The sequence below is a fragment of the Rana temporaria genome, chromosome 5 (assembly GCF_905171775.1).
Source record: "Rana temporaria chromosome 5, aRanTem1.1, whole genome shotgun sequence".
Classification (NCBI taxonomy): Eukaryota; Metazoa; Chordata; class Amphibia; order Anura; family Ranidae; genus Rana; species Rana temporaria.
The window spans coordinates 23,151,731-23,176,901 of NC_053493.1; the positions used below are offsets into that span (position 1 = coordinate 23,151,731).

A 25,171-nucleotide genomic window follows, 5' to 3' on the forward strand; every position below is an offset into this window, starting at 1 on the left:
CCCCCCATCCACACCGAACGGCCATTATATGAGTCCAAGAAGTCCTGCCAAACACACAGGTCCTCTCGGTGCTCACCCTTGAGCGTAATGAAATACCGAGGGGAAGTGACACCCGCAGTAGCCGCAGACAGGCGGCGGCAAAACACCGCCCCATAGGAATGATCCGACATGCAAAATTTAGCTTCCCTAACAGGGACTGCAGCTGCCGCAACTGAATTATGCGCATGCCGACTACCAAACGGATGTCTGCCTGAAGAGCGTGCAACTTGTCCTCAGGCAAGCGACACTCCATAGCCTGAGAGTCAATCACTATGCCTAAGAAACTAATTTCCGCCACAGGATCCAAAACGATCTGCGATATGCTGCAACGTCGCCAACAAAACCCTGCACAAACCTGACGACGGCGGACCAACGCACCCAAAATCGTCCAAATAATGGATGACCGAGTTGATGCCCGACACATCCCTCACCACCCATTTCACAAATGAACTGAAGGTCTCAAACAGGGAGCATGAGACCGAACAACCCATTGGTAAACATCGGTCAACATAAAACGCCTCCTGCCATTGGCAACCCAACAGGTAGAAACTGTCAGGATGAACAGGCAGCAACCGAAAGGCCGCCTCCACATCCGTCTTTGCCATCATCGCACCCTGCCCGTAGCGCCGAACCCAATACACCACCGCATCAAAGGACGTATATGACACAGAGCATGCCTCCGGGTAGATGGTGTCATTGACAGAACCCCCTTTCGGAAACGACAAATGATGAATCAATCAGAATTTTCCCGACTCCTTCTTGGGCACCACCCCCAAAGGCGACACCACGAGGTTCTCCAATTGAGGGGATGGAAATGGACTGCACATGCGGCCCATTGCCACTTCCTTGGACAATTTGTCCGAAACCACCCTAGGACGCCGGACGCAAATTCCGAGACACAGGGGGAATGTGCTAAGAGCACGGAATACGAAACCCATCCCTAAAACCGAATTCCAGGATCCGGACATCCGCCTGGTCCGGATACCTATTTAGAAAAGGAAGCATCCTTTCCACCCTCACCAAAGTCATCCCTTTTTTCCGAAGCCTCACCTGACCGCCCCTTTCCCTGTTTAAAACAGCGCAACAAGGTATGCCCACCCCCACAGCCTGAGCATTCGTATTTGAAACGGCAATCGTTTCCAAACCTGCAGGCACCTTCGTTGAACTGCCAACACACCCCTTTCTTTTTTGAAAACGACTGTCCTGGGGAATCTGAACCTCCGACCCTCCCTTGAAAAAACGTAGTGGAGGCCCAAGCTGACGACATGAGCTTCATCCATAAGCTGATATCTTTATGATCCCAGCGTATGGATGGGCGAACGGCCTTCCGCTGATGAAACTGTTCAAGCTAAGCCTGCCCACCACTGGGACCTCAACCCTCCCCCACCGGCAACTGACCCGCAACCACGTCCGACCCTGTGATAGCAGAAGGCGTAGAACTCGACCCCGACTGCCCGAGAACCCACCCGGACACTGGGGAAGGGGTGGCTGAACCTACCTCAAAACGCTGGACCAATGAACACAGACCAGACAATAAACCCTGCAACTCTGTCCCAGCACCTGACCCAGCAGCCCGGGTGGCCGCTGCGTGAGGTGCCGGCGTGCTAGGCAACGCTGGCGGAGGAGGTGATGCACCCTGCCGCCCTCCGCTCCCCAAGTCAACAAACCCCCCAATACAGCCTGCAAAGAAGAGAGAGCATTAGTATGAGTCTTACCTGGCTGCATAGGAGAAGGACCCACAGCCGCACCTCCTGCATCCACCGCCGCCTCACGGTCCGACCTCTCGTCCTAGGAGCTAAAAAGCTCACCCTCCCATCGGAGGGCAGCTGCTTCCATCTGACTTGCCACCGCCGGGACCTGTAATGAAGAGGCGCCGGCACCAGGTTCTGAAGCACCATTCCCAGCCCCCAGGCCTCGCCTCGCTTCTGCTCCAGCAGCACCGCCATCTCTGATGCCAGGTATCCGGATGTCATCCCTCACAGGCCTAGAAGCTGGGTGTCCTGGCCTAGCTCCGCCCCCAGAACGGAGCGACCGAACATCACATGGCATGGGGGGGGGGGGCCGCCTGTAGTGTATTAATGCTTTACTAAACAAAATACTACACATACAAATCTAGGAAAAACAATATAATATACAGATTATTACAAAATATGCCTACAACATAAACAAACTGGGCCAGATTCAAGAAGCACTTGCGCCCGCGCAACCATAGGTTGCGCGGCGCAAGGGCTTACTTGCTCCGGTGTAACGAGTGCTCCTGATTCAGGAACCTCGTTACACCGACTGCAGCCTAGGATGTGACAGACATAAGCCTCATTATGCCTTCACATCCCAGGCTGCATTCTTGCGTTGGCCGCTAGGGGGCGCGGCCATTGTGATCGGCGTATAGTATGCAAATTGCATACTACCACCGATTCACAAAAGTTGCGCGGGCCCTGCGCACGCAAGGTACGGAGTTTCCGTACGGCGACTTTAGCATAAGGCTGCTCCTGCTAATAGCAGGCGCAACCAATGCTAAAGTATAGCTGCGCTTCCCGCTCGCGACGTTCAAATTTTACGTCGTTTACGTAAGTGAACCGTGAATGGCGCTGGACGCCATTCACGTTCACTTAGAAGCAAATGACGTCCTTGCGATGTCATTTGCCGCAATGCACGTCGGGAAAGTTTCCCGACGGAGCATGCGCTGTTCGCTCGGCGCGGGAGCGCGCCTAATTTAAATGATTCCCGCCCCCGGCGGGATCATTTACATTAGGCAGCCTTACGCCCGGCTGTTTAGCATAGCGCCCGCGCAATTTACGGAGCAATTTCTCCGTGAATCGCGGGCAAAGCGCAATATTTGCGTGGGCGCAGAGAAAAATATTTGCTCTTTGCCCACGCAAATATTGCGCGAATCTACCTGAATCTGGGCCACTATCTATACTTCCTAGCAAATAAGCATGTACAATGTATGTGTTAGGCATACATTAACAGTTACTTTTTTTTTTGAGTTTTCAGCAATTGGCAAATATAATAGAGACCGCCTTAGGTTGGCCACGCAGGTCAATGTAACATAAATACATACCTATCTAATAAAGTCACTAAACAGTTACTTAAAGCGGGGGTTCACCCTAAAAAAAAAAATCTTTATCTACCATACAAACGAGCATATTAGCGTCAGCTACAGTATGCCTTTTTTTTTGCGCTGTACTTACGGTTTAATCCGTAACTTTCGTTTCAGACTCCGGCTGGGAAATGGGCGTTCCTATGAAGAGGGGTACATGATTGATGTCCAACTATGGCGCGTCATGCCTTCCGAAAAAAAGCGCCGTATAGCGCCGTGAAGAGCCGAGTCCTACTCCGGCTATTTTCGGAACGTGTGACGCGCCATAGCCGGCCGTCAATCATGTTCCACTCTTCATAGGAACGCCTACTCCCCGCGGGAGTCTGAAATGAAAGTTACGGATTAAACCGTAAGTACAGCGCAAAAAAAAAAAAAGGCATACTGTAGCTGATGCTAGTTTGGATGGTACATAGTTGTGTTTTTGGGTGAACCTCCGCTTTAACTTGGTTCGTCCTGATGACTTAGGCTGCATTCACATTGTCGGCGTATTTTGCCACGATTTGTTTCCTTTTTTTTTTTTTTTACAAAGAATTTCCATTGATGCCTATGCCCAAACGCCAATGCCGCCTGAAAAAAAGGGTCTGGGACTTGTTTTCAGGCGGCAGGCGTACGGCGTTTCGGCGTTCGGCGTGACATGTGAACCATCTCTAAGTCTTCTTAATTTTATTCAGGATCTCTCCACAGTGCTCCTTGGCGTCTTCCAAAAACAACCAGCACTGCTTCTTTGTCTTGAGCACATGATTGTATTTCAAGTCCTTTTCCCTCCTCCTATTTCCTGCAAACATAATTTCCTGTCCTGAGCTTCACGAACCAGTCCAACGAGTTAATAAGCCTATGAATAGGGGAAGCACATCTTCTACCTATATTTATGTTATAAAAATCACTAAAATAGCCTTAGCAACACATTTCCTGATGGTGACGACAGTGGACCCTGCCTGTGTGTGCACTTGTAGTCTTCATCAGAAGCCCTTGTGACAGGGTGACAATGCAGAAGAGCAATTTGGAGACAGGACCAGAGTGTTGTCACCCCATAACAGAAGTGCCTGAACAAGGACCTTTTAAAGCAGAATAACAAATTTTAGTACAGGAAAAGAAGTCTGTCCAACTGTGCAAGACTGACGATAAGGCTGGAGTTCAGCTTTAAAGTCACATCAAAAATGACTCTTTGTTAAATTGTATAGTTATAACTCAAAAGTTGTTCTCGCTGACAGTTCTCTAAAGCTTCCCATTACCAGCACTGGTTAATAATTGACGGCGTTTGTTGATACATGGAGGAAGTTTGTAGACAATGAATATTAAATAACACATTTAGCCCCAGGACTTTTCTGCAAATTTGTTTTACGCTTTTTTGCACATAAAGCATTGTCATCCCTCATTAGAGAACAGCGAGCACTCCAAGGGAGAGGTTAATAATTTATTAAGGCAGCCGGAAAATGGAAGACATGACTGAAGTACAATGACATACTAAATGGATTGAGCGGTGTCACTTAAAACGTAGAATGTAAACACGGCATTTCACCGGTAATCCGCAAACCACTTGTCAATGACTCTCCTCTACCTTCTGTTATGTTTTACTCTAAGTATGTTATGTATCAATATTCTAGAGAAATACGATTCTTGTCTAAAGTATTAGTTAAAAGATGTTTATCATTGTCATGTTTAAATATGCTGTAATATTTGTATATGATATCCTTTGCTGACCTGGCTCTAATATATTACATGGGAAATATGGTTTTAAGTTGGAATTGGGAGGCTTTAACATGACCCTTTCACTCCCTGGGTCAAAATGCTCCCTCCCCACTCCTAACACCTTTAGTCTTAAAAATTCTCCCTCCCCACTCCTAAAACCTTTGCTGACTAACCTGTGTAAGAACGATGTAGAGTATGGCTCGGATTCACATACATCGACGAATCTAATATACGCTACGCCGATGCAGCGCAGAGAGGCAAGCACAGAATTCACAAAGCACTTGCCTCCCAAACTGCGCTGGGTTTCCTCGGCGTAATCCGGCATAGGTGGAAGCTAATGAGGCATGACCCCATGCAAATGATAGGCCGAGCATCAGACAGATACAAATAATGAACGGCGCATGCGCCGTCCCGTGGACGCATCCCAGTGCGCATGCTCAGAATCACGTCGCAACGAATGCCTAAGATACGACGGATCACTGCCTACGGCGTGAATGTAACCTACGCCCAGCCCTATTCACGTACAACGTAAACAACGTAAAATACGACGGCTTGAGTTCCCTGGTCCATACCTTTGCATGGGTTGCGCCTCATATATGGGGAATAACTTTACGCCGGACGTACGACTTACGCAAATCGTGTATATTATGCGCCGGGCGCAAGTACGTTCGTGAATCGGCGTATCTCCCTCATTTGCATATGTGAATAGAAAATCAACAGTAGCGGCAAATGCGCCCAGCGTAAATATGCGCCCATGATACAACGGCGTAGGCAAGTTACGTCGGTCGTAGGAAGCCTATTTTTAGACGTATCTCAGATTGTGGGCACGGCGCATAGATATGACGGCGCATAGTTACACTTACGCGGCGTATCTCGAGATACGTCGGCGTAAGTGCTTTGTGAATCCGGGCCTATATATTTTCCTATCTTTAGCCTGCCCAGGGCCGGTAATGTGATCCCCTGTATCAGCCGGTGGCAGCTGCATGGGAGAGGAGGGAGCACCCGACAACAGCTCGGTATTCCAGGAGTGGAGACGTCACCCATGGGCTTCCATGGCTCAGCCATTGTGTCAGGCTAGGAGCAGATAACAAACAGGTAACAGTTCAGGTGTGCTGATTATGCAAAGAGTTCGAGGAACAAGAACAGAGCAGGTCATCTGGGGCTTGTAGTTCACCGCTGCAGATGAAGGTAGGTGTTGGCTGGACCTTGTAGTTCACTGCTGCAGATGAAGGTAGGTGTTGGCTGGACCTTGTAGTTCACTGCTGCAGACTAAGGTAGAGGTTGGCAGGTGCTTGTAGTTCACCGCTGCAGATGACGGTAGAGATTGGCTGGGCAGCCAAGTATTAATGCTGAGTCAGGTACTACAGTAGAATCAGGCAAAGCATAGTCTAGGCAAGCTGGGTCATACACAGGTAGATCAGACTTCAAATGGTATCGATTCACAAGCGAGAAAAGCAGGGTCAAAACTAGACGGTCATACACTAAATACTGTGTACAAAGCAGATACCAGCTGGGTCAAGCAGTAGCAGACAAAGGTAACAGCTCTATCACAAGCACTGATTGTGAGCTGATACAGGTGATTTAAAGGTTAGTTGGCCAATTACTGTTGTTTCCCAGGCAAAGGCTGTGTCAGGTGAGTTTTGCTGGGTCTTAAAGTGGAGGTTCACCCTTTAAAACATTTTTTGACATCACACGTAGTCGCGCCATCCTACCGACAGAATGCCGGTGTTTTTTTTTTTTCTCAGCACATACCTCTTAATCACGATTTTCACCTAACGGCAATCCCGCGGGACTGGGCGTTCTCAAGCACTGCCTGTGATTGACAGGCTTCCGAACGGCGCATACTGCGCGTCACAGGTTGCCGACAGAACCCGAACGTCGGTGCGCAGGCGCCGTATAGAGCCGCACCGACGTTCGGGTTTTTTCGGCAACCTGTGACGCGCAGTATGCGCCATTCGGAAGCCTGTCAACCACAGGCAGTGCTTTGGAACGCCCACTCCCGCGGGATTGCCGTGAGGTGAAAATTGGGATTAAGAGGTATGTGCTGAGAAAAAAAAAAAAACACCGGCATTCTGTCGGTAGGATGGCGCGACTACGTGTGATGTCAAAAAATGTTTTAAAGGGTGAACCTCCACTTTAAGGGGATCCTAGTACTGACACATTGTTGGTGCTCCCTTCTCTCCCCTGCAGCTGCTGCTGGCTGACACATGGGAGCCAGATCACATGGCCAGAGTGGCCTGAAAATACGTACTTATATACAGTATATCTTTCTTAGGTGTTAAGGGGGAGGGCGCATTTTTAAGACTAGTTAGATTTAGCCTGGAATTCTACTTAAGTCAACACCCTTTCTTTAAAAGCATTCTTAGGGGTTTATTTACTAAACCTGGAGAGCGCAAAATCGTGTACAGCTGTGCATGGCAGCCAATCAGCTAATAGCTTCAGCCAGGGGCGGGCTGACAACTCATGGGGCCCCCAGGCAATAGAAGAATATGGGGCCACCGGGCTTACAGATGGCCACCACGCCAGGAGGCAGTGCAGAGGCGGAGAGCTAAAATCTCAGGATTTTCACATCAAAAGCATGTCGGTTTCGGACATATCAGGGACAGATGTAAAAAAACATAGATTTTTACATACTGTCCCTGGTTTTACTGAGCCTGGCAACCCTGATGGGGCCCCCTAGTGGCATGGGGCCCTCGGGCAGTGCCCAAGTGACTCAATGGTCAGTCCGCCCCTGGCTTCAGCTTGTTCAATTAAGCTTTGACAAAAAAAACTGGAAGCTGATTGGTTTCTATGCCAAGCTCCACCAGATTTTGCACTCTCCACTTCTAGTAAATCAACCCCATAGAGCCCTTTCACACTGTGCTGCACACTATGGGCGGATTTGTGGCGCATTTTGGCTGCTAGTGGGCGAGAAAGGGTTAAAACTGCCCGCAATGCGCTGCTGAAGCAGCGCATTGCGGAGCGGTATAGCCGCGCTGTCCCATTGATTTCAATGGGCAGCAGTGGAGGAGGAGGGGTAAACACACCGCTCCTTCTCGGCTCCAAAGATGCGACTAGCAGGACTTTTTTTACCGTCCTGCTAGCGCACTGCTCCAGTGTCAAAGCCCCTTGGGCTTTGACACTGGAGTGAATGGGGACAGATTTTTAAGGGCGTATTGCAGACGCTATTTTTAACGCTATAGCGCCTGCAATATGCTCCAGTATGAAAGGGGTCATAGTGTCAGTGAGTTGAAAGCTGTTGTAGGGAAAGCTGATAAACTGCATAGAAAAGATTGGGGTTAGTCTAGAAACTTTGCTTCAATTTTGATTGCAAGCTCTTTGGGCAAACAACCCATTTCATCTCAAACCCATGGTTTTGGCAAACCTGAACCATTCTAAAAGCAGAACTTCACTCAAAAAGGGAAATTCCGTTTTAAGTCCTCCTCCCCCTACTCTCCAACATTTGGCATATCATTTTTTGGGGGGGGGTTCCTTTAACAGGTATCCGCTCCCACTAGGTGATCCAAGCGGAAGTCCCCCCCATCCAGGCTTCTGGGACATGTCACAGGTCCCAAGACTTCGGGACCATTCACAAAGCGCAGCTCTTGCATGCAGTGGGCAGCTGGCTGTGAAGCCGAAAGCAGCATAGCTGGCTGCCCACAGTTAGGATGCCGATGCCGGGAACCAAAGTCTAGTGAGGAACTAGATCAGGTGAGGACAGCGCTGGATCCTTGGATAGGTACTGTAACTGTCCTTTGTACAGGACGCCATGGCTGGGTCCTGGAAGGACGTTATATTTCCCCTCTGTTTGGACTGTGGTGCCTTTAAGGGAATGGAAAGGGTTAACGCACCTGTCTAAGGAAGTAGTTTAAAGCAGACAGGAAGTGCAGGTGAGAGTGAAGGAGTGTAGGAGAGTCCAATGCATGGTGAATGGTGGACAAGGAAAGCTGTGGAAGTTATGAAAAGCTGTGAAAAGCTGTGAAAGGACTTGGCAGTGTCCTGCCTAAAAACCTGCTACTGAAGGACTTACCTGGAAGGACTGTTTAACTGCGATAGCAGTTCTGAGCTGTACAAGTCGGTGAGACTGTTATTTCTTTTGTTTTTGCTGCTGCTAAGCCATTTAAGTTTAATAAACCTCAGTTTTGATTTAAGAAGCCTGTGTCCTGCGATCAAGCTGGTCCCCCAAACATTACACCTTTCAATAAAAGTCAGCAGGTACAGGGTTTGTAGCTGCTGACTTTAAAAAAATGTTTTCCCATACTGAACAACCTCTTTGACCACTTGACCTCCCTTCAAGACCAGGCCATTTTTTGCCATAATTCACTTGCTTACTTTAACTGACAATCGCGCGGTCATGCAATGCTGTACACAAAAAAATATATTTTTCCACAAATAGAGCTTTCCTTTAGTGGTATTTTCTCACCTCTGCATTTTAAATCTTTTGCGCTATAAACAAAAAAGAAAAAAAATAATTTTTTTACTTTCTGTTATAATATCCAATAAGAATGAAAACAATAAAATTTCTTCATAAATTTAGAAAAATATGTACAGTATTCTGCTACATGTTTTGGTAAAAAAAAAGTCCCAGTAAGTGCATATTGATTGGTTTAGGTCAGGGGTGCCCAACATTTTGACGAGCGAGGGCCACTAAAGAGACTTGGTAACTGGTCGTGGGCCACAATAAGTGTAGCGGATGGAAGACAGATCCGCGTCTGCTCTGTACATGCAGAGTGGACACGGACACAGCCCACTCAACTCTGTGGGCCCTCCCAATCCGATCCAACCAGATGGAAGGGGATGGATCCCCTTCTTTTTTTTTTTTTGAGGATCGGATTGGAGGTAGGTGGGTGTGCTCTGCTACCTCCGCAGCCCCTTGCTTCCTCTACCGCTGACTTCATTCAAAACATTGATGCTCTGGGATGGCTTGAGAACCTGCTATCCCAAAGCTGGAGGTCGCGGGCCACATCAGAAGGCTCCGCGGGCCACATCAGAAGGCTCTGCGGGCCAGATCAGAAGGCACCCCTGGTTTAGGTGAACGTTATAGCGTCTACAAATTATTGGATAGATTTATGGATTTTTTATTTATATATTTTATTTATACTAGTAATGGCGGCGATCAGCAACTTAAAGCGGTACTGTGATATAGCGGCGGACAAACAGACACTAACTGACACTTTTGACACTTTGTGGGAACCAGTGACACTAATACAGCGATCAGTGCTAAAAATATAAACTGTCACTGTACGAATGACACTGGCAGGAAAGGGGTTATACATCTAGGGCTATCAAAGAGTTAAATATGTGCCTAGTCAGTGTTTTTGTGTACTGTACTGCCTTTACTAAGGGAAGAGATGGATTTTATTCCCTGCTTTGCAGAGACACAGAATCCCTCCCTTCCCCACTGTCAGAAGAACTAAATCTGCCTTGTTTACATAGCTCCGTTCTGTGTGTTTTACCTATGATCAGCGGGTGCTGGTGGACATTCGATGCCCGGCACCTGCAGATCAGCTTCTGTCTGTGACAAATCAAGCAGCAGCATCCCACCGGCAGTGCATCCCCTGCAGGCAGAAGTGCAGAATCTTAATGCTATATTTCCTGGCCAGACGACACCTGGACTGAGTTACTGGGGCACGGAAAGTTGTCAGGCAGTAGACAGTCTCAAAATAGATAAATCCCCTAACCTGCTCAAACCCAAATAATAAGTGTAAAAAATATATAAATATTCTGTGTGTGAAATGGGTAAAAATTGTGGAAAGTGTAAAAATAAGTAGTGAAAAGCCAAATTAATGAAAAGTAAAATAATTGTATATTGAGAGCTGCTCATTATAAGACTAATGGTTAAGTCTACAGATGAAAATACCAGGATAAATGACTAACCGCGCTCTCACAGCACCATAACAACAAAGCACACATATAAATAAATAATGTCCATAAAGAATATAGCAAATTTAGTGTTTATAAGTCCAAATAAAGGATATAAGAATATATCTGCACTTCTGAATCCTACACTGTTGGACTCATTTGCACTAAATTTGTTATATTCTTTATGGACATTATTTATTTGTATCTACGTTTTGTTATTACGGGGTTGTGAGAGCATGGTTAGTAATTTATCCTGGTCTTTCCAGGCAGTAGACAGTGGCTGGTAGCAGAATCATGGGACAGTTTACGGTCAGGGCAGATAGCGGGCAAGCGTAGTCCCAAAACAGATCCAAGGTCAGGACCTATTCCAAGCAAGCATAGTCCAGTTAAAAAGCTCTGGTCCAGTTCAGGCAGCAATACAAAGAGAAATCTGGATACAAGGCAAAGGTCGGCATCAAGCTAGTTCAAGAATATAACAATAGGTCAGACAGGCAGCCAGGAAGCTAATGCTATCACAAGCACAGAGACACCAGACAATGAGGTTTATGTAAGGTGCCTTCTGTGCTGAGGTCCAATCCAGTTAGGGGGCAAGACTCGTAATTCTGCAGCTGATGAAAGCAGCTAGGAGTCTGAGAAGGCGTTACCCAACAGCTAATGGGAGCAGCTAGGAGTTTGAGAAGACGTTACCCAATGACTGATGAGAGTAGCTAGGAGTCTGAGAAGACGTTACCCAACAACTGATGAGAGTAGCTAGGAGTTTGAGAAGACGTTACCCAATGACTGATGAGAGTAGCTAGGAGTCTGAGAAGACGTTACCCAACAACTGATGAGAGTAGCTAGGAGTCTGAGAAGACGTTACCCAACAACTGATGGGAGCAGCTAGGAGTCTGAGAAGACGTTACCCAACAACTGATGAGAGTAGCTAGGAGTCTGAGAAGATGTTACCCAACAGCTAATGGGAGCACCTAGGAGTCTGAGAAGATGTTACCCAACAACTGATGATAGCAGCTAGGAGTCTGAGAAGACGTTACCCAACAACTGATGGGAGCAGCTAGGAGTCTAAGAAGACGTTACCCAACAACTGATGAGAGTAGCTAGGAGTCTAAGAAGACGTTACCCAACAACTGATGAGAGTAGCTAGGAGTCTGAGAAGATGTTACCCAACAGCTGATGGGAGCAGCTAGGAGTCTGAGAAGACGATACCCAACAACTGATTATAGCAGCTAGGAGTCTGAGAAGACGTTACCCAACAACTGATGATAGCAACTAGGAGTCTGAGAAGACATTACCCAACAACTGTTGGGAACAGCTAGGAGCCTGAGAAGACTCATTAACTCCCAGCTGATGGAAGAAGCTTGAAGGCTGCCTAACAGGTGGCCAAAATTTGGTGCTGTACTGTAGAACATTGCAAGGGCCCGTGTCGATGGGCATCAGTATGACATTAGATGGACTAAGGTCGATGACATCAGTTTAACATCAGTTCAAGACACTTCTGAGATCATTCAGAAATCATTGGCAGGTTCATTTGGCCTGCAGTTGATGTCATTTTGACATGCCTTTAACCTGAGGCAAGGGCTTTTGCATTCCAGTAGGCTTGTACAAAAGCCCTCCAACACAGACCCTTTGTTGGAACTAAACCCTCCTATCCCTTAGAGCCCTGATGCCCAACCTGCAGCCCTGTGGCATTTTCTGTGTGGCCCTTGGGGCCACTGTAGGCACTTATCTGTATTTACCTATTGTCCTGTTATAGTAGTGATTTCTAGCAGTCTTGTGTAATGTCTCCAGCCTATGACTATCTCCTGAAGCATGTGCCCAGTCTTCAACAACTCTTATAGCATGCTCATTGTCTCTGACAGTCTCATGCAGTGGGTCTTCAGTCCGGACCATTTCTTCTTTATGTTTGCAGCCTCAGAACCACCTCCTTTATCATGTTTGCAGTCTCTAACCATCTACTGTATCATGTGTGCAGTCTCCACAGTCTCTGGCCATCTCTTGTAACATGTCCGCTGCCTTGTATCATGTCCACATTTCATGTATCATGTCTGCAGTCTCTGACCATCTCTTGTATTTTATCCACAATTTCTGACCATCTCATGTTTCAAATACACAGTCTCTGGCCACCTCTTGTATCATGCATTCAGTCTCTGGCCATCTCTTTTACAGTATCATGTCCAAAGTCCTTGACTACATCCTGTTGTGTGTCTTCTATGTATGACACTGAATATTCACTGGATTTTATGTGCAGTCCTTTGGTGATGTTGAGAGTTGCAGTTGAGGCCCCCCGTTCAAGAAAGTTGACCACCACTGCTTTAAAGTAATAAATTAAATATCCTAATTTCTATTCTTTCTAGATGGCCTTGGATGTTTAAAGATTAAAGATTTCTTTGCTCACCTTGTAAACGTTGTCATGCTGCCTGCTACAGAAGGCCCAATCTTAGGCCCAGATTCACAAAGGAGATACAAAGGAGTTGTGCCGTCGTATCTATGCGCCTGATTCTTAGAATCAGTTACGCATAGATTTCTATTAGATCCGACGGGCGTAAGTCTCTTACGCCGTCGGATCGTAACTGCATATTTACGCTGGCTGCTAGGGGCGTGTACGCTGATTTACACCTAGAAATATGTAAATCAGCTAGATACGCGAATTCACGAACGTAAGCCCGGCTGACGCAGTACAGATATGCCGTTTACGTTAGGCTTTTCCCGGCGTAAAGTTACCCCTGGTATATGGTGGCGTACATGCGGCGTACCAATGTTAAGTATGGACGTCGTTCCCGCGTCGAATTTGGAATATTTTACGTCATTTGCGTAAGTCGTCCGTGAATGGGGCTGGACGTAATTTACGTTCACGTCAAAACCAATACGTCCTTGCGGCGTATTTGGAGCAATGCACACTGGGATATGTCCACGGACTGCGCATGCGCCGTTCGTGAAAAACGTCAATCAGGTCGGGTCATGGTTATTTTACATAAAACACTCCCCCCTGTTCCACATTTGAATTAGGCGGGCTTACGCCTGCCGATTTACGTTACGCCGCCGCAACTTACAGAGCAAGTGCTTTGAGAATACTGCACTTGCCCGTCTAAGTTGCGGAGGCGTAACGTAAGTCGGATACGTTATGCCCGCCTTCAGATACGCCGCTGTACGAGGATCTGGCCCTTAGACTCTATTTAGATCAGAATTTTCCATGGGGTTGCACACATGTGCAGCTACAATACCAACCATTGGGGGGGTTTAATGTTCAATGTTTTAACTGCGATGAGAGCTTTTGGCCTGGAATCCCAACCGTGTGTATGCTCCATCGCAATTTAAACTGCAGGAAAACTGCCAAAAATGGCCGGCAAACAAAAGAGAACTGCCTTTTTTTTCCCCGTCGGGTTTCCCGACTGACTTTTTCCCGTCGGAAATCCCGGCCGTGTGTACGAGGCATAAGGCATGCCTTCGAATGTAGCATATATAAATCAAAACACGACAGAAAACTATTTAATTATGGATTTATTAACATGTTTTAAAAATTTCTAACTTAAAATGTATTTTGGGAAACAGTTAAACTGGCGTGTTGAGTTCCACCAATATTTCCTCCCATGTAGAAAACACCTATTCATAATACATGGATTGCTTTTAGAGCTACGGTATGTGAATGAAGCCGCTTCTGGCTCTACAGCTTGGCAAAATACAACTGGTCTTGACCTTGAAAAATATTTAATGACTGCGATAAATCAGCCAACCAATGATAATGCATTTCACATCGTTGTTTCGTCTTGGAGGTATGGAAGTGCGTTACTAAAGTCCATTTGTTCTGTCACTTCTGCCATTTTTTAGGATCCCAGGCCAGAAACCATCCGGTAAATGTTGGAGGTTCAAATCCTTGTTTCACAACGGTGATTGGGATGTTCTTGTCTCTTCCACTTGGGTCACTTTCCAGATATCTTTTGGCTGTGAATAGATCGGGATAAACATAGCAAATACAGGTGAAACTCGAAAAATTAGAATATCGTGCAAAAGTTCATTTATTTCACTAATGCAACTTAAAAGGTGATACTAATATATAAGAGAGACTCATTACATGCAAATCAAGATATTTGAAGCCGTGATTTGTCATAATTGTGAAGATTTATAGCTTACAGCTCATGAAAACCCCAAATCCACAATCTCAGAAAATTTGAATATTGTAAAAGGCGCAAATAAGGCTGCGTACACACGACCGGTCCAAACCGATGAAAACGGACTGAGGTTCAGTTTCATTGGTCCAAACCGACCGTGGGTACGGCCCATCGGACTTTTGTCCTTCAGACCAAAGTTTTAGAACTTGCTTTAAAATCGAACCGATGGACGGCTTGAGGCCCCCCATTCAAGAAAGTTGACCACCACTGCTTTAGAGTAATAAATTAAATATCCTAATTTCTATTCTTTCTAGATGGCCTTTTGCTCACCTTGTAAACGTTGTCATGCTGCCTGCTACAGAAGGCCCCATCTTAGACTCTATTTAGATCTGAATTTTCCATGGGGTTGCACACAAGTGCAGCTACAATACCAACCATTGGGGGGGGTTTAATGTTCAATGTTTTAACTGCGATGAGAGCTTTTGGCCGGGAATCCCAACCGTGTGTATGCTCCATCGCAATTTAAACTGCAGGAAAACTGCCAAAAATGTCTGGCACACAAAAGAGAACTGCCTTTTTTCTCACTTGGTGTACAGTGTCCTCTGCACAGTGTGCACCTAAAGCCACATGAATACAATTGCTGTTGTTGTAATATGAATTTTACACAAATAGTTTGTTTCTCCATACCCTCTAGACATAGATGTATCCTAATTTCCAAATCACTTATAGTAGTGAATTTCAACTACCGTATATACTCGAGTATAAGCCAACCCGAGTATAAGCCGAGGCTCTAATTTTACCACAAAAAAATGGGAAAGCCTATTGACTCGAGTATAGGGTGAGAATGCAGCAGCTACTGTAAGCGGAAAAGAGGGTCAACAATGCCCATTTGCACGCCTCACTGTGCCCATTGCAACCTCACTGTGCCCATTTCAACCTCACTGTGCCCATCCTCAGTGTGCCAGTCCTCACTGTACCTGAAATTGAGAGGCTGCGGGCGTCCATTCATTGTTTAAAACTTGCGGTCTCCTCCTGGTCTCTTCCATGATAGGCGTTTCTCAGCAGACACAGTTCCACCTATCACGGACTTCTCTCTCATCCTCGGATTCAGTTTCCCAGCAGACACTGTGTTCAGTGTTCTGTCAATTAACAATCCGTGATCCGTGATTGGCGGAACACTGAACACAGTGTCTGCTGGGATGGGTGACGATGAGAGAACGTTTGTGATAGGCGTTTCTCAGCAGACAGAGTTCCGCCTATCACGGAAGGGACAGGAGGAGACCGCGAGTTTTAAACGATGGATGACGCCCGCAGCATCTCAATAATTTTAGGTACACTGACTCGAGTATAAGCCGAGGGGGGTATTTTCAGCCCAAAAAAAAAAAAGGTCTGAAAATCTCGGCTTATACTCGAGTATATACGGTAACTTGAAATAAGTTATAACAAAGCACATTATCTAAATTAGAATTTGAAAAAAAATTGGAATTTGAAATTGAATCCGAATTCAAAAGTGAATTTGAATTCCAAATGGAAACATATTGCAATAAATACAGTAATGTATATGTGACGGGCTGGGGTATCACATGAAAGACAAAACAGGCACCCCAAAGCCTACATTCATTTATTTTTATTGTTATTTTTTGATATCCTGCTATTCTATAAAACAACCAGTAGATGGCAGAGAGGGTACCCGAACAGAGTCTATATAAGACCACATGCATCATGTGACTAAGTGAAACTAATTTTAGTCATAAAGAAGCATGGTCATATATTCTCTTGTTCGTGTATTTTTGTAGGTATGTACTTTAAACCATTCTCATTCTTACTAAACTGTACTAGAAAGATTCCTAAACATCTAGAGCAGTTGCAGGAGAAAGTTTAAGTAGATTTTGTGCAATAGTTTGGCTGTAATTAGACTTTCAAAGCAGCATGTGTTGAGAGCAGTGAAAATAGGGAAAAACCCTAGGACTATTGTACTGTTCGGAGCAACTGTTTATTGCAAGCACTAGACTGTTATATATGGGTATATTTCAACCTGATTTATGCAAAGTTATATATATTAGAAGCACATGTTAAAATTATATTATTAGCCACATGGAAAGGTTATACACTGCTTGTACATTTATGCAAGGTGCGCCATCTAGTGGTCAAAAGAGAGAATTGCTTCAGGATTTATATTTATAGAGCAATGCAGTGTAACTCTCATTATGACAAAGCTAAAGTGTGACATAGAGAAAAGATAAGTGTATAACACGAAATAAAAGGAAAATGTATGTTTATTAAAATATAATGGTATTCATTGTTGCAGCTATGTTTTAAAGGTATTTCAGTCCAATCTGTACTGTTGTTATGTTAACGATTATAAACATGTAACTATAAAAAACTGTATGTATTGTTATGTAAAAGTGGAAACTAATTTTAGTCATAAAGAAGCATGGTCATATATTCTCTTGTTCGTGTATTTTTGTAGTACCCGCCGAGATGATCACATCACATCAGTACGTCTACAATCATCGGTTCCCTTAATCTATATTTTGGGACCGGTAACATTTTGGGGGCTCGTCCGGGATTCGTTGTGTACCAGTGAGAGGGAAACGCGAGACGAGTGTGAGTCGACTGCAGAGCTACAAGGAGAGTCGCGAGTGTCGTCTGCCGTGTGAGTGCAAGTTGTCAGAGTGCAACAGAGATGGCGTCCCCTCGTCGTGCGCTGATGTGGGATATCCGGAAACAAATTCATCTGCTGAGTAAAGAACAGCTGTATAGCCTCGCTATTACGCTGGATGATGAGAGAGACGTGGACGTTCCATCAGTGACTGGTGCAAACGAAATGGAATTCGTTGAATTTATTGAAGACTACATGAGAAGTGATCAGCTGGCGAAGTTAGAAGATCAAGGCATGTCTTACCTGCTCATCATCCAAGACAAGATCGATGAACTAAAACTCAATAAGGAAAGTACACCAACTGTGAACATTGCAACCACTGCTAAAGAAATGAGTAGTGGGACTGCAAGGACTGAACAGGGATCGGAGGTGGTGAGATTAACTGATGTTGTTGCTTTATTGCCACGTAGGGAATTCAAAATGCATGGTGGTGTAATTTCAGATCATGGTTCGGACATGAGTTACAGTAGCGTGTGCCGTCAGATTGACGAGGGTCGAAGTGAAAAATTCCCTGAATCTGAAATTATACGCACAGTGTTGAGAATAATCAAACCTGGTCATTTTAAAGATATGTTGACTGACAAAGAGGATCTTACTGTTGTTGAATTGAAAAAGTTTTTGAAGTCACATATGAGAGAACGAAGTGGTACTGAGTTATTTCAGGAACTTAGCAATGCTACACAGCAAGAAAAAGAGACAGCACAACAATTTGTTTACAGGCTAGCAGGGTTAAAACAAAAAATTCTGTCTACATCACAACATGATAGGCTAGAGTTTAACTATGACAAAAAACTAGTGCAAGGCGTATTCCTTCATACACTGTATCAGGGACTAAATGAGAAAAATTCTAATGTCAGACAAGATATCAAGCCTTACGTGTCTGATTTGACAGTAACTGACGACTTTGTCATAGAGCAGGTCACCAGATCAGTTGATGAAGAAACAGAAAGGCAGAGACGCTTAAACAGTGCACCTAAACATAAACATCTTACTGTTCATTTGTCACAGACACCAGGGAATAGTGAAAAAGAAACAAAAGAGAGTGCAAAAGAGAGTTGAGGGAGATGCTAGAGCAAATCACACTGCACTAATGGAACTAACAACACAGGTTTCGGCTCTCACGAAGAACCTGGAGAAGATGATGAAGCAAACTCCTGTTGTTGAAAACCGAATGACTAAGCCACTAACCAATGTTCAAGTTTCAGATACAGCTCACTGCAAGCCCAGGTGTGATGATTGCATCAAACGAGAGAGTCAGAACTGCTACCATTGCTTCTACTGTGGTTGGACAGGACACAGAGCAGTTGATTGCTTGAAGAAAAGAAGGCAGTCGGTAAACGACAGACGGTCACTGGGAAAGGGACAACCAGTGACCACCTCAAATAATCTGTCCCATGCTAAGATAAATAGGGTATTTACCCACCGGTCAACTAGAACACCCCCAAAAGAGAATGGATGCTCCAAACAACGCGTAGCACAATTAATTGGAGGAAAATGCCTATTGTCTTGTCGGATGAATGGGGTTCCGGTTGACATGTTGATGGACACAGGAGCTCAGGTCAGCATTGTCGGGAAGGCATGGTTAGAAAAGTTTCTACCCGGTGTCTCTATTAGACACATACAAGATTTACTTTGTGACAACAACTTATCCATTACAGCTGCAAATGGTTCCATCATTCCATTCATTGGATGGATTGAAGTCCTCCTGGAATTCGAAAGTAGTGGACATGGAAACTCAGCCATCCATGTGCCAATACTGGTGAGCGACTGCTGTAACGACAATCCACTTCTTGGATTTAATGTTATCGAAGAATTGATTAGAGAAAACCGTGACCGATCAAACAGCACCCAAAACCTGACTATCTTGCTAAGTGAAGCCATGAAAGTAAGACAAAGTGTAGCAAATAACATTGTCAATGCTGTCAGTCAAGCAACTGACCCAGGAGAAATATCCGATAGTCGTGTGGTCAAAGTGGGGAAGAAAGGACTCCAGATCAAAGGAGGCGAGCTTGGTGAAGTCAAATGCAGAATTAGAGCATGGCCTAAAGGAGGAATCATGCCATTTGAACCACTTCCAGAATATCCAGTTGAAGAAGGACTTGAACTATTTCCTTCAGTGGTAGATGTACCAAGCGGTTTCTCTAAACTAGTGAAGATACCCATACTGAACCGTGCTGAACATGATATCTACCTTCCACCCAGAACAGTATTGGGTACCATTTCTCCAGCAGCTGAGATTCTACCGTTTTCTCCAAATAAAGGCGATGAAAAGGGAATTGACCAGAAGAAAAGAATGTTTCATGTAAGCCAGTTGAATCAAGTGAACGCTGAAAATCAGCTACCCACTAACGAATTTGTTAAGTGGCACCCACCTGTCAATTTGGATAATCTCTCAGAAGAAGAACAGGAGATAGCGAGACAAATGTTATATGACGAATCAGATGTCTTTGCTCGAGATGAGGGAGACATAGGAAGCATTCCAAACCTGAAACTGAAGATAAATCTGAAAGATGAAACTCCTGTCCAGAAACGCTACAATTCGATACCGAAACCCCTATATCAGGAAGTGAAAGAATATGTCCAAAACCTTCTTGACCAAGGTTGGGTAACGAAATCTTCTTCCGCATACTCGTCACCAGTTGTCTGTGTTCGGAAGAAGGACAGGAGCCTACGACTATGTGTGGACTTTAGGGAGTTAAACCGGAAGACTATTCCAGATAGACATCCACTACCTAGAATACAAGATCTGCTGGATAGCTTAGGAGGATTTACATGGTTCTCAATCCTGGACCAGGGTAGTGCGTATCATCAAGGCTTTGTGCACGAAGACTCCAGACACCTGACAGCTTTCAGCACCCCCTGGGGACTCCTGGAGTGGAATCGCATTCCGTTCGGATTAACTAATGCCCCAGCAGCTTTTCAGAGATGCATGGAGAATGTACTAGAGGGCATCAGAGACAAATGTTGTTCTCCATACCTGGATGACGTACTTTGCTACTCCAAAACTTTTCAGGAGCATGTCGATGATCTTAGGCAAGTGCTTAGTCGAATGCGCGAGCATGGTATCAAACTTAGACCGAAGAAGTGTGAACTCTTTAAACGACAGATTCGATACCTTGGGCGAATGGTGTCAGAAGAAGGCATAAAAATTGACCCAAATGATCTTGAAGCGGTATTGCAGTTGAAAAGGAAAGAACCAAAAACAGTTGGAGAAGTCAGAACTTTGTTAGGATTCCTGAGCTACTACAGGTCCTTCATTCAAGATTTCTCTCGACTTGCTAAACCACTGTACGAACTTTTGCAGAACACTGAGAAAGAATCTGCTACATCCAGCACCAAAAACCGGCGCGGGGAACCGACAAAGAGATACGGGAATAAAACACAAGTGCCATCTAAAACACCGATCCAATGGACACCCAAACATCAAGCTGTGGTAGTCAGATTCAGTGGCGGCCCGTCCATAGGGGGCGCATGGGCGCCGCCCCCCCTCTCCCCAAAGCCAGTAAAAAAAAAAAAAAAAAAAAAATGAAAAAAAAATTTTTTTTTTGGGCCCTTTAAGAAAAAAAAAAGGTCCTTTAAGACGGTGCATGTTCAGGGTGAGCGCCGGTCAAAGACTCAGAGCACTGCTATAGCATCATTGAAGCGTCATGCCAATGCAGCAGGCAAGACGCTTCATTTGCAGTTTTTTTTTAAGCTCTGTGGCTATGTGCTGTGCGCCATGAGCCAATCACTCTCCAGTGTCTCCACTCTCCTCTCTAATTGGGTCCTGCTGCTTCCTCACTGCAGAAGGAAATGGGCGGTGCTTTCCCCAGGGCAGTGTTACTTCGCTTTTGACTCCAGGAGGAATCAAGGTAAGAAACTTTATTAAAAACACTTTATTTGTCTCATTGTCTGTCCTGTCCAGTGTCCCTGTCCACCCCATCATGTCCACCACCTTGTGCTGTATGCTTAGCCTGTACTGTGATCGGACTGAGAGAGGACAGGAGGGAGGAGGAGGGTGCCGTGCTTCACATCTCCTGTCTGTGTGTGAGGGCTCAGAGTACCTGCGTCCTGCAGCTGTGCTTTACATATCTCTTATCTCTGTCTGTCTATCTAATCTATCTGACTGTCCTGCCTGTCCCCTATCTCTCTCTCTCTCTCTCTCTCTCTCTCTCTCTCTCTCTCTCTCTCTCTCTCTCTCTGTCTCTCTCTCTGTCTCTCTCTCTGTCTATCTGTTTAATTATCTATCTATCTCTCTATCTATCTATAGCCATATCTATCTATCTATCTATCTATCTATCTATCTATCTATCTATCTATCTATCTATCTATCTATCTATCTATAGCCATATCTATCTATCTATCTATCTATCTATCTATCTATCTATAGCTCTATCTATCTATCTCTCGATCTATAGATCTATCTATCTCTCTCTATCTATCTATGTCTCTATCTATCTATCTATAGCTCTATCTATCTCTCTCTCTCTCTATAGATCTATCTCTCTCTCTCTCTCTCTCTATAGATCTATCTCTCTCTCTCTCTCTCTCTCTCTCTATCTATCTATGTCTCTATCTATCTATGTCTCTATCTATCTATGTCTCTATCTATCTATCTATTAGCTACCTCTGTCTAATTATCTATCTATTTATCTATCTAATTATCTGTCTGTCTATCTATATTTATCTGTCTGTTTAATTATCTATCTATCTATCTATCTATCTATCTATCTATCTATCTATCTATAGCTATCTGCCTAATTATCTATTTATCTATCTAATTATCTATCTATCTATCTATCTATCTATCTATCTATCTATCTATCTATAGCTCTATGTCTCTATCTATCTATCTATCTATCTATCTATCTATCTATCTATAGCTCTATATCTCTATGTCTCTATCTATCTATCTATCTATCTATCTATTTGTCTGTCTATCTAATTATCTATAGCTAGCTGTCTGTCTGATTATCTATCTATCTATCTATCTATCTATATCCATCTAATTATCTATCTATATCTATATATCTGTCTGTTTAATTATCTATCTACAGCTCTATCTATCTATCTATCTATCTATCTATCTATCTATCTATCTATCTATCGCTCTCCCTCTCTCTCTCTCTTTCTCTGTCTCTCTCTATCTGTTTAATTGTCTGTCTATCTATCTATCTATCTATCTATCTATCTATCTATCTATCTAATTATCTATCTATATCTGTCTGTCTGATTATCTATCTATCTATCTATCTATCTATCTATCTATCTATCGATCTATCTAATTATCTATATCTATATGTCTGTCTAATTATCTATCTATCTAATTATCTATCTGTATGTCTAATTATCTATCTATCTAATTATCTATAGCTCTATCTCTCTCCCCCTCCCTTCATCTATCTATCTGTTTAATTATCTATTTATCTATAGCTCTATCTAGCTATGTCTCTCTATCTATCTATCTGTCTGTCTGTCTATCTAATTATCTATCTAATTATATATAGCTCTATCTCTCGCTCCCTCCCCCTCCCTCTATCTATCTATCTATCTATCTATCTATCTATCTATCTACCTAATTATCTATTTATCTATCTAATTATCTATCTATCTATCTATCTATCTATCTATCTATCTATTTGTTTTATTATCTGTCTGTCTATCTATCTATCTATCTATCTATCTGTCTCTCTGTCTGTCTGCAGGTCCCATTGTCTGCGAGTGGCGGGGGGGGGGGGTTGACTGGGGTTTTGTTTGCGCCCCCCCAAAAAAATAGAGCACCAGCCGCCACTGGTCAGATTGGTGGACATGCTAACCAATCCACCGATACTAGCATACCCTGATTTTGACTTACCCTTCATCTTACACACTGATGCTTCCAATGATGGCCTAGGTGCTGTACTGTACCAACGACAAGGAGAACACCTTCGTGTTATTGGATTTGGCTCCAGAACATTGACCCCAGCGGAACGCAATTACCATCTCCACTCTGGTAAACTTGAGTTTTTAGCTCTCAAGTGGGCAATCTGTGACAAATTCAGAGATTACCTGTATTACGCTCCAACATTCACAGTCTATACAGACAAAAACCCATTGACATATGTCTTGAGTACCGCCAAACTGAATGCTGTGGGTCATCGCTGGGTTGGTGAGCTGGCCGATTTCCACTTCGATATCAAGTACAGGCCAGGTAAACAGAATGCTGACGCGGATACACTGTCACGATTTCCGGTGGAACTCACTGAGAATCTGAGTGAGTACACAGAGCTTGTACCATTCGAGGTTGTGTCAGCTATGTGGCAAGGGAGCAAAGCTGTCAACGAAGAAGAGGCACCATGGGTGGCCTCATTGACTCTTCACTCAGAAAGTGATGTGGCAGAAGAATTGCTGAAAGGACGGACAATCTGCCCAATGACTCAGGAGAATATCAGAGCATTACAAAAAGACGATACCAACATTAGAGAAGTGGTCTGGCTTAAGGAGAACAATTGGACTCCAAACCACAAAGAAAAGGAGAGTATGACCAGTAAAACAAGACGTTTGATACACGAATGGAACAAACTCATAGTGGAGGAAGGAATCCTATATCGACACTCTGGAACCCGAAAACAGCTAGTTCTACCAGAAAAGCTAAAACCATTGGTCTTAAGAAGCCTTCACGATGACATGGGTCACATTGGCACTGACAAGGTAATCCACCTAGCACGTGAACGGTTTTACTGGCCATTTATGCAAAGAGACATTGATGAATATGTGCTGAAGACGTGTAACTGCATCAAACAAAAGCGTCCAAATATCCCAGAAAGAGCACCTATGGGTGGGATTACTACCAGTTCACCCTTGGAGCTAGTATCCATTGATTACCTCCACTTGGAGAGAAGCAAAGGAGGATATGAGTATATACTCGTAATGGTAGACCATTTCGCATGCTTTGCACAAGCGTATCCAACTAAGAACAAATCTGGAAAAACGGCAGCAGAAAAGATCTTTCAAGATTTCATACCACGTTTTGGATATCCAGAGAAACTCCACCATGATCAAGGAAGAGAATTTGAAAACAACTTGTTTCAGACATTGCAACGATTAGCAGGGATTTCTCATTCAAGAACTACCCCATACCATCCACAGGGTAACCCAGTGGAGAGACTGAACCGTACTTTGTTACAGATGCTTCGTACCTTAGAGGAAGAGAAAAAGTCAGATTGGAAAGAACATCTTCCACACATGGTTCATGCATACAATTGCACCAGCCATGAAGCCACTGGATACTCGCCATTCTTTCTATTGTATGGGAGATCTCCTCGTTTGCCGATTGACCTACTGCTCAATCTAAATTTGGAAAAGGAATCAGAAAGTCAACCAACATTTACTCAGAAATGGGCATCCAGAATGCAAGAAGCTTACAAGATCGCATCTGAGAATAGCCAAAAATCATCTGCCAAAGGGAAGAAGTACTATGACAAGAAGATAAAAGGAGCACCTCTCCAACCGGGTGATCGGGTCTTAGTGCGAAATCTCTCTGAAAGAGGAGGTCCTGGTAAATTTCGTTCATACTGGGAAGAATCAGTACACAAAGTAGTAGAAAGAATCAAAGATGGGCCTGTGTACAAAATTCAGCCTGAAAGTGGTAAAAAGACTATTCGAGTACTGCACAGAAATCTGTTACTACCAGTAAATGACCTACCCATTGAAAGACACATTCCAAGAGTACCGATGAACAAAAGACAGTCAAGTACCAGGAAAGAGACTAGCATGGAT

At 44.4% G+C, this 25,171-nt stretch overlaps 1 protein-coding gene and 1 long non-coding RNA gene across 2 annotated transcripts in view; one reads left to right on the plus strand and one right to left on the minus strand.

Moving 5' to 3' along the window:
* Positions 1-14,137: 14,137 nt before the first annotated feature.
* The window catches only part of LOC120939861 (adseverin-like), a 109,019-nt gene continuing 97,985 nt past the window's right edge, over positions 14,138-25,171 (minus strand). Inside the window, exon 16 of the mRNA XM_040352264.1 lies at positions 14,138-14,605. Within this exon, the coding sequence (XP_040208198.1) occupies positions 14,472-14,605 (134 nt within the window). The 3' untranslated portion in view covers positions 14,138-14,471. The remainder of the gene's footprint in view (positions 14,606-25,171) is intronic.
* LOC120939862 overlaps positions 14,567-25,171 on the plus strand; it is a 101,602-nt gene continuing 90,997 nt past the window's right edge. The window contains exon 1 of the long non-coding RNA XR_005749374.1: positions 14,567-14,640. This is a non-coding gene — a long non-coding RNA (uncharacterized LOC120939862). The remainder of the gene's footprint in view (positions 14,641-25,171) is intronic.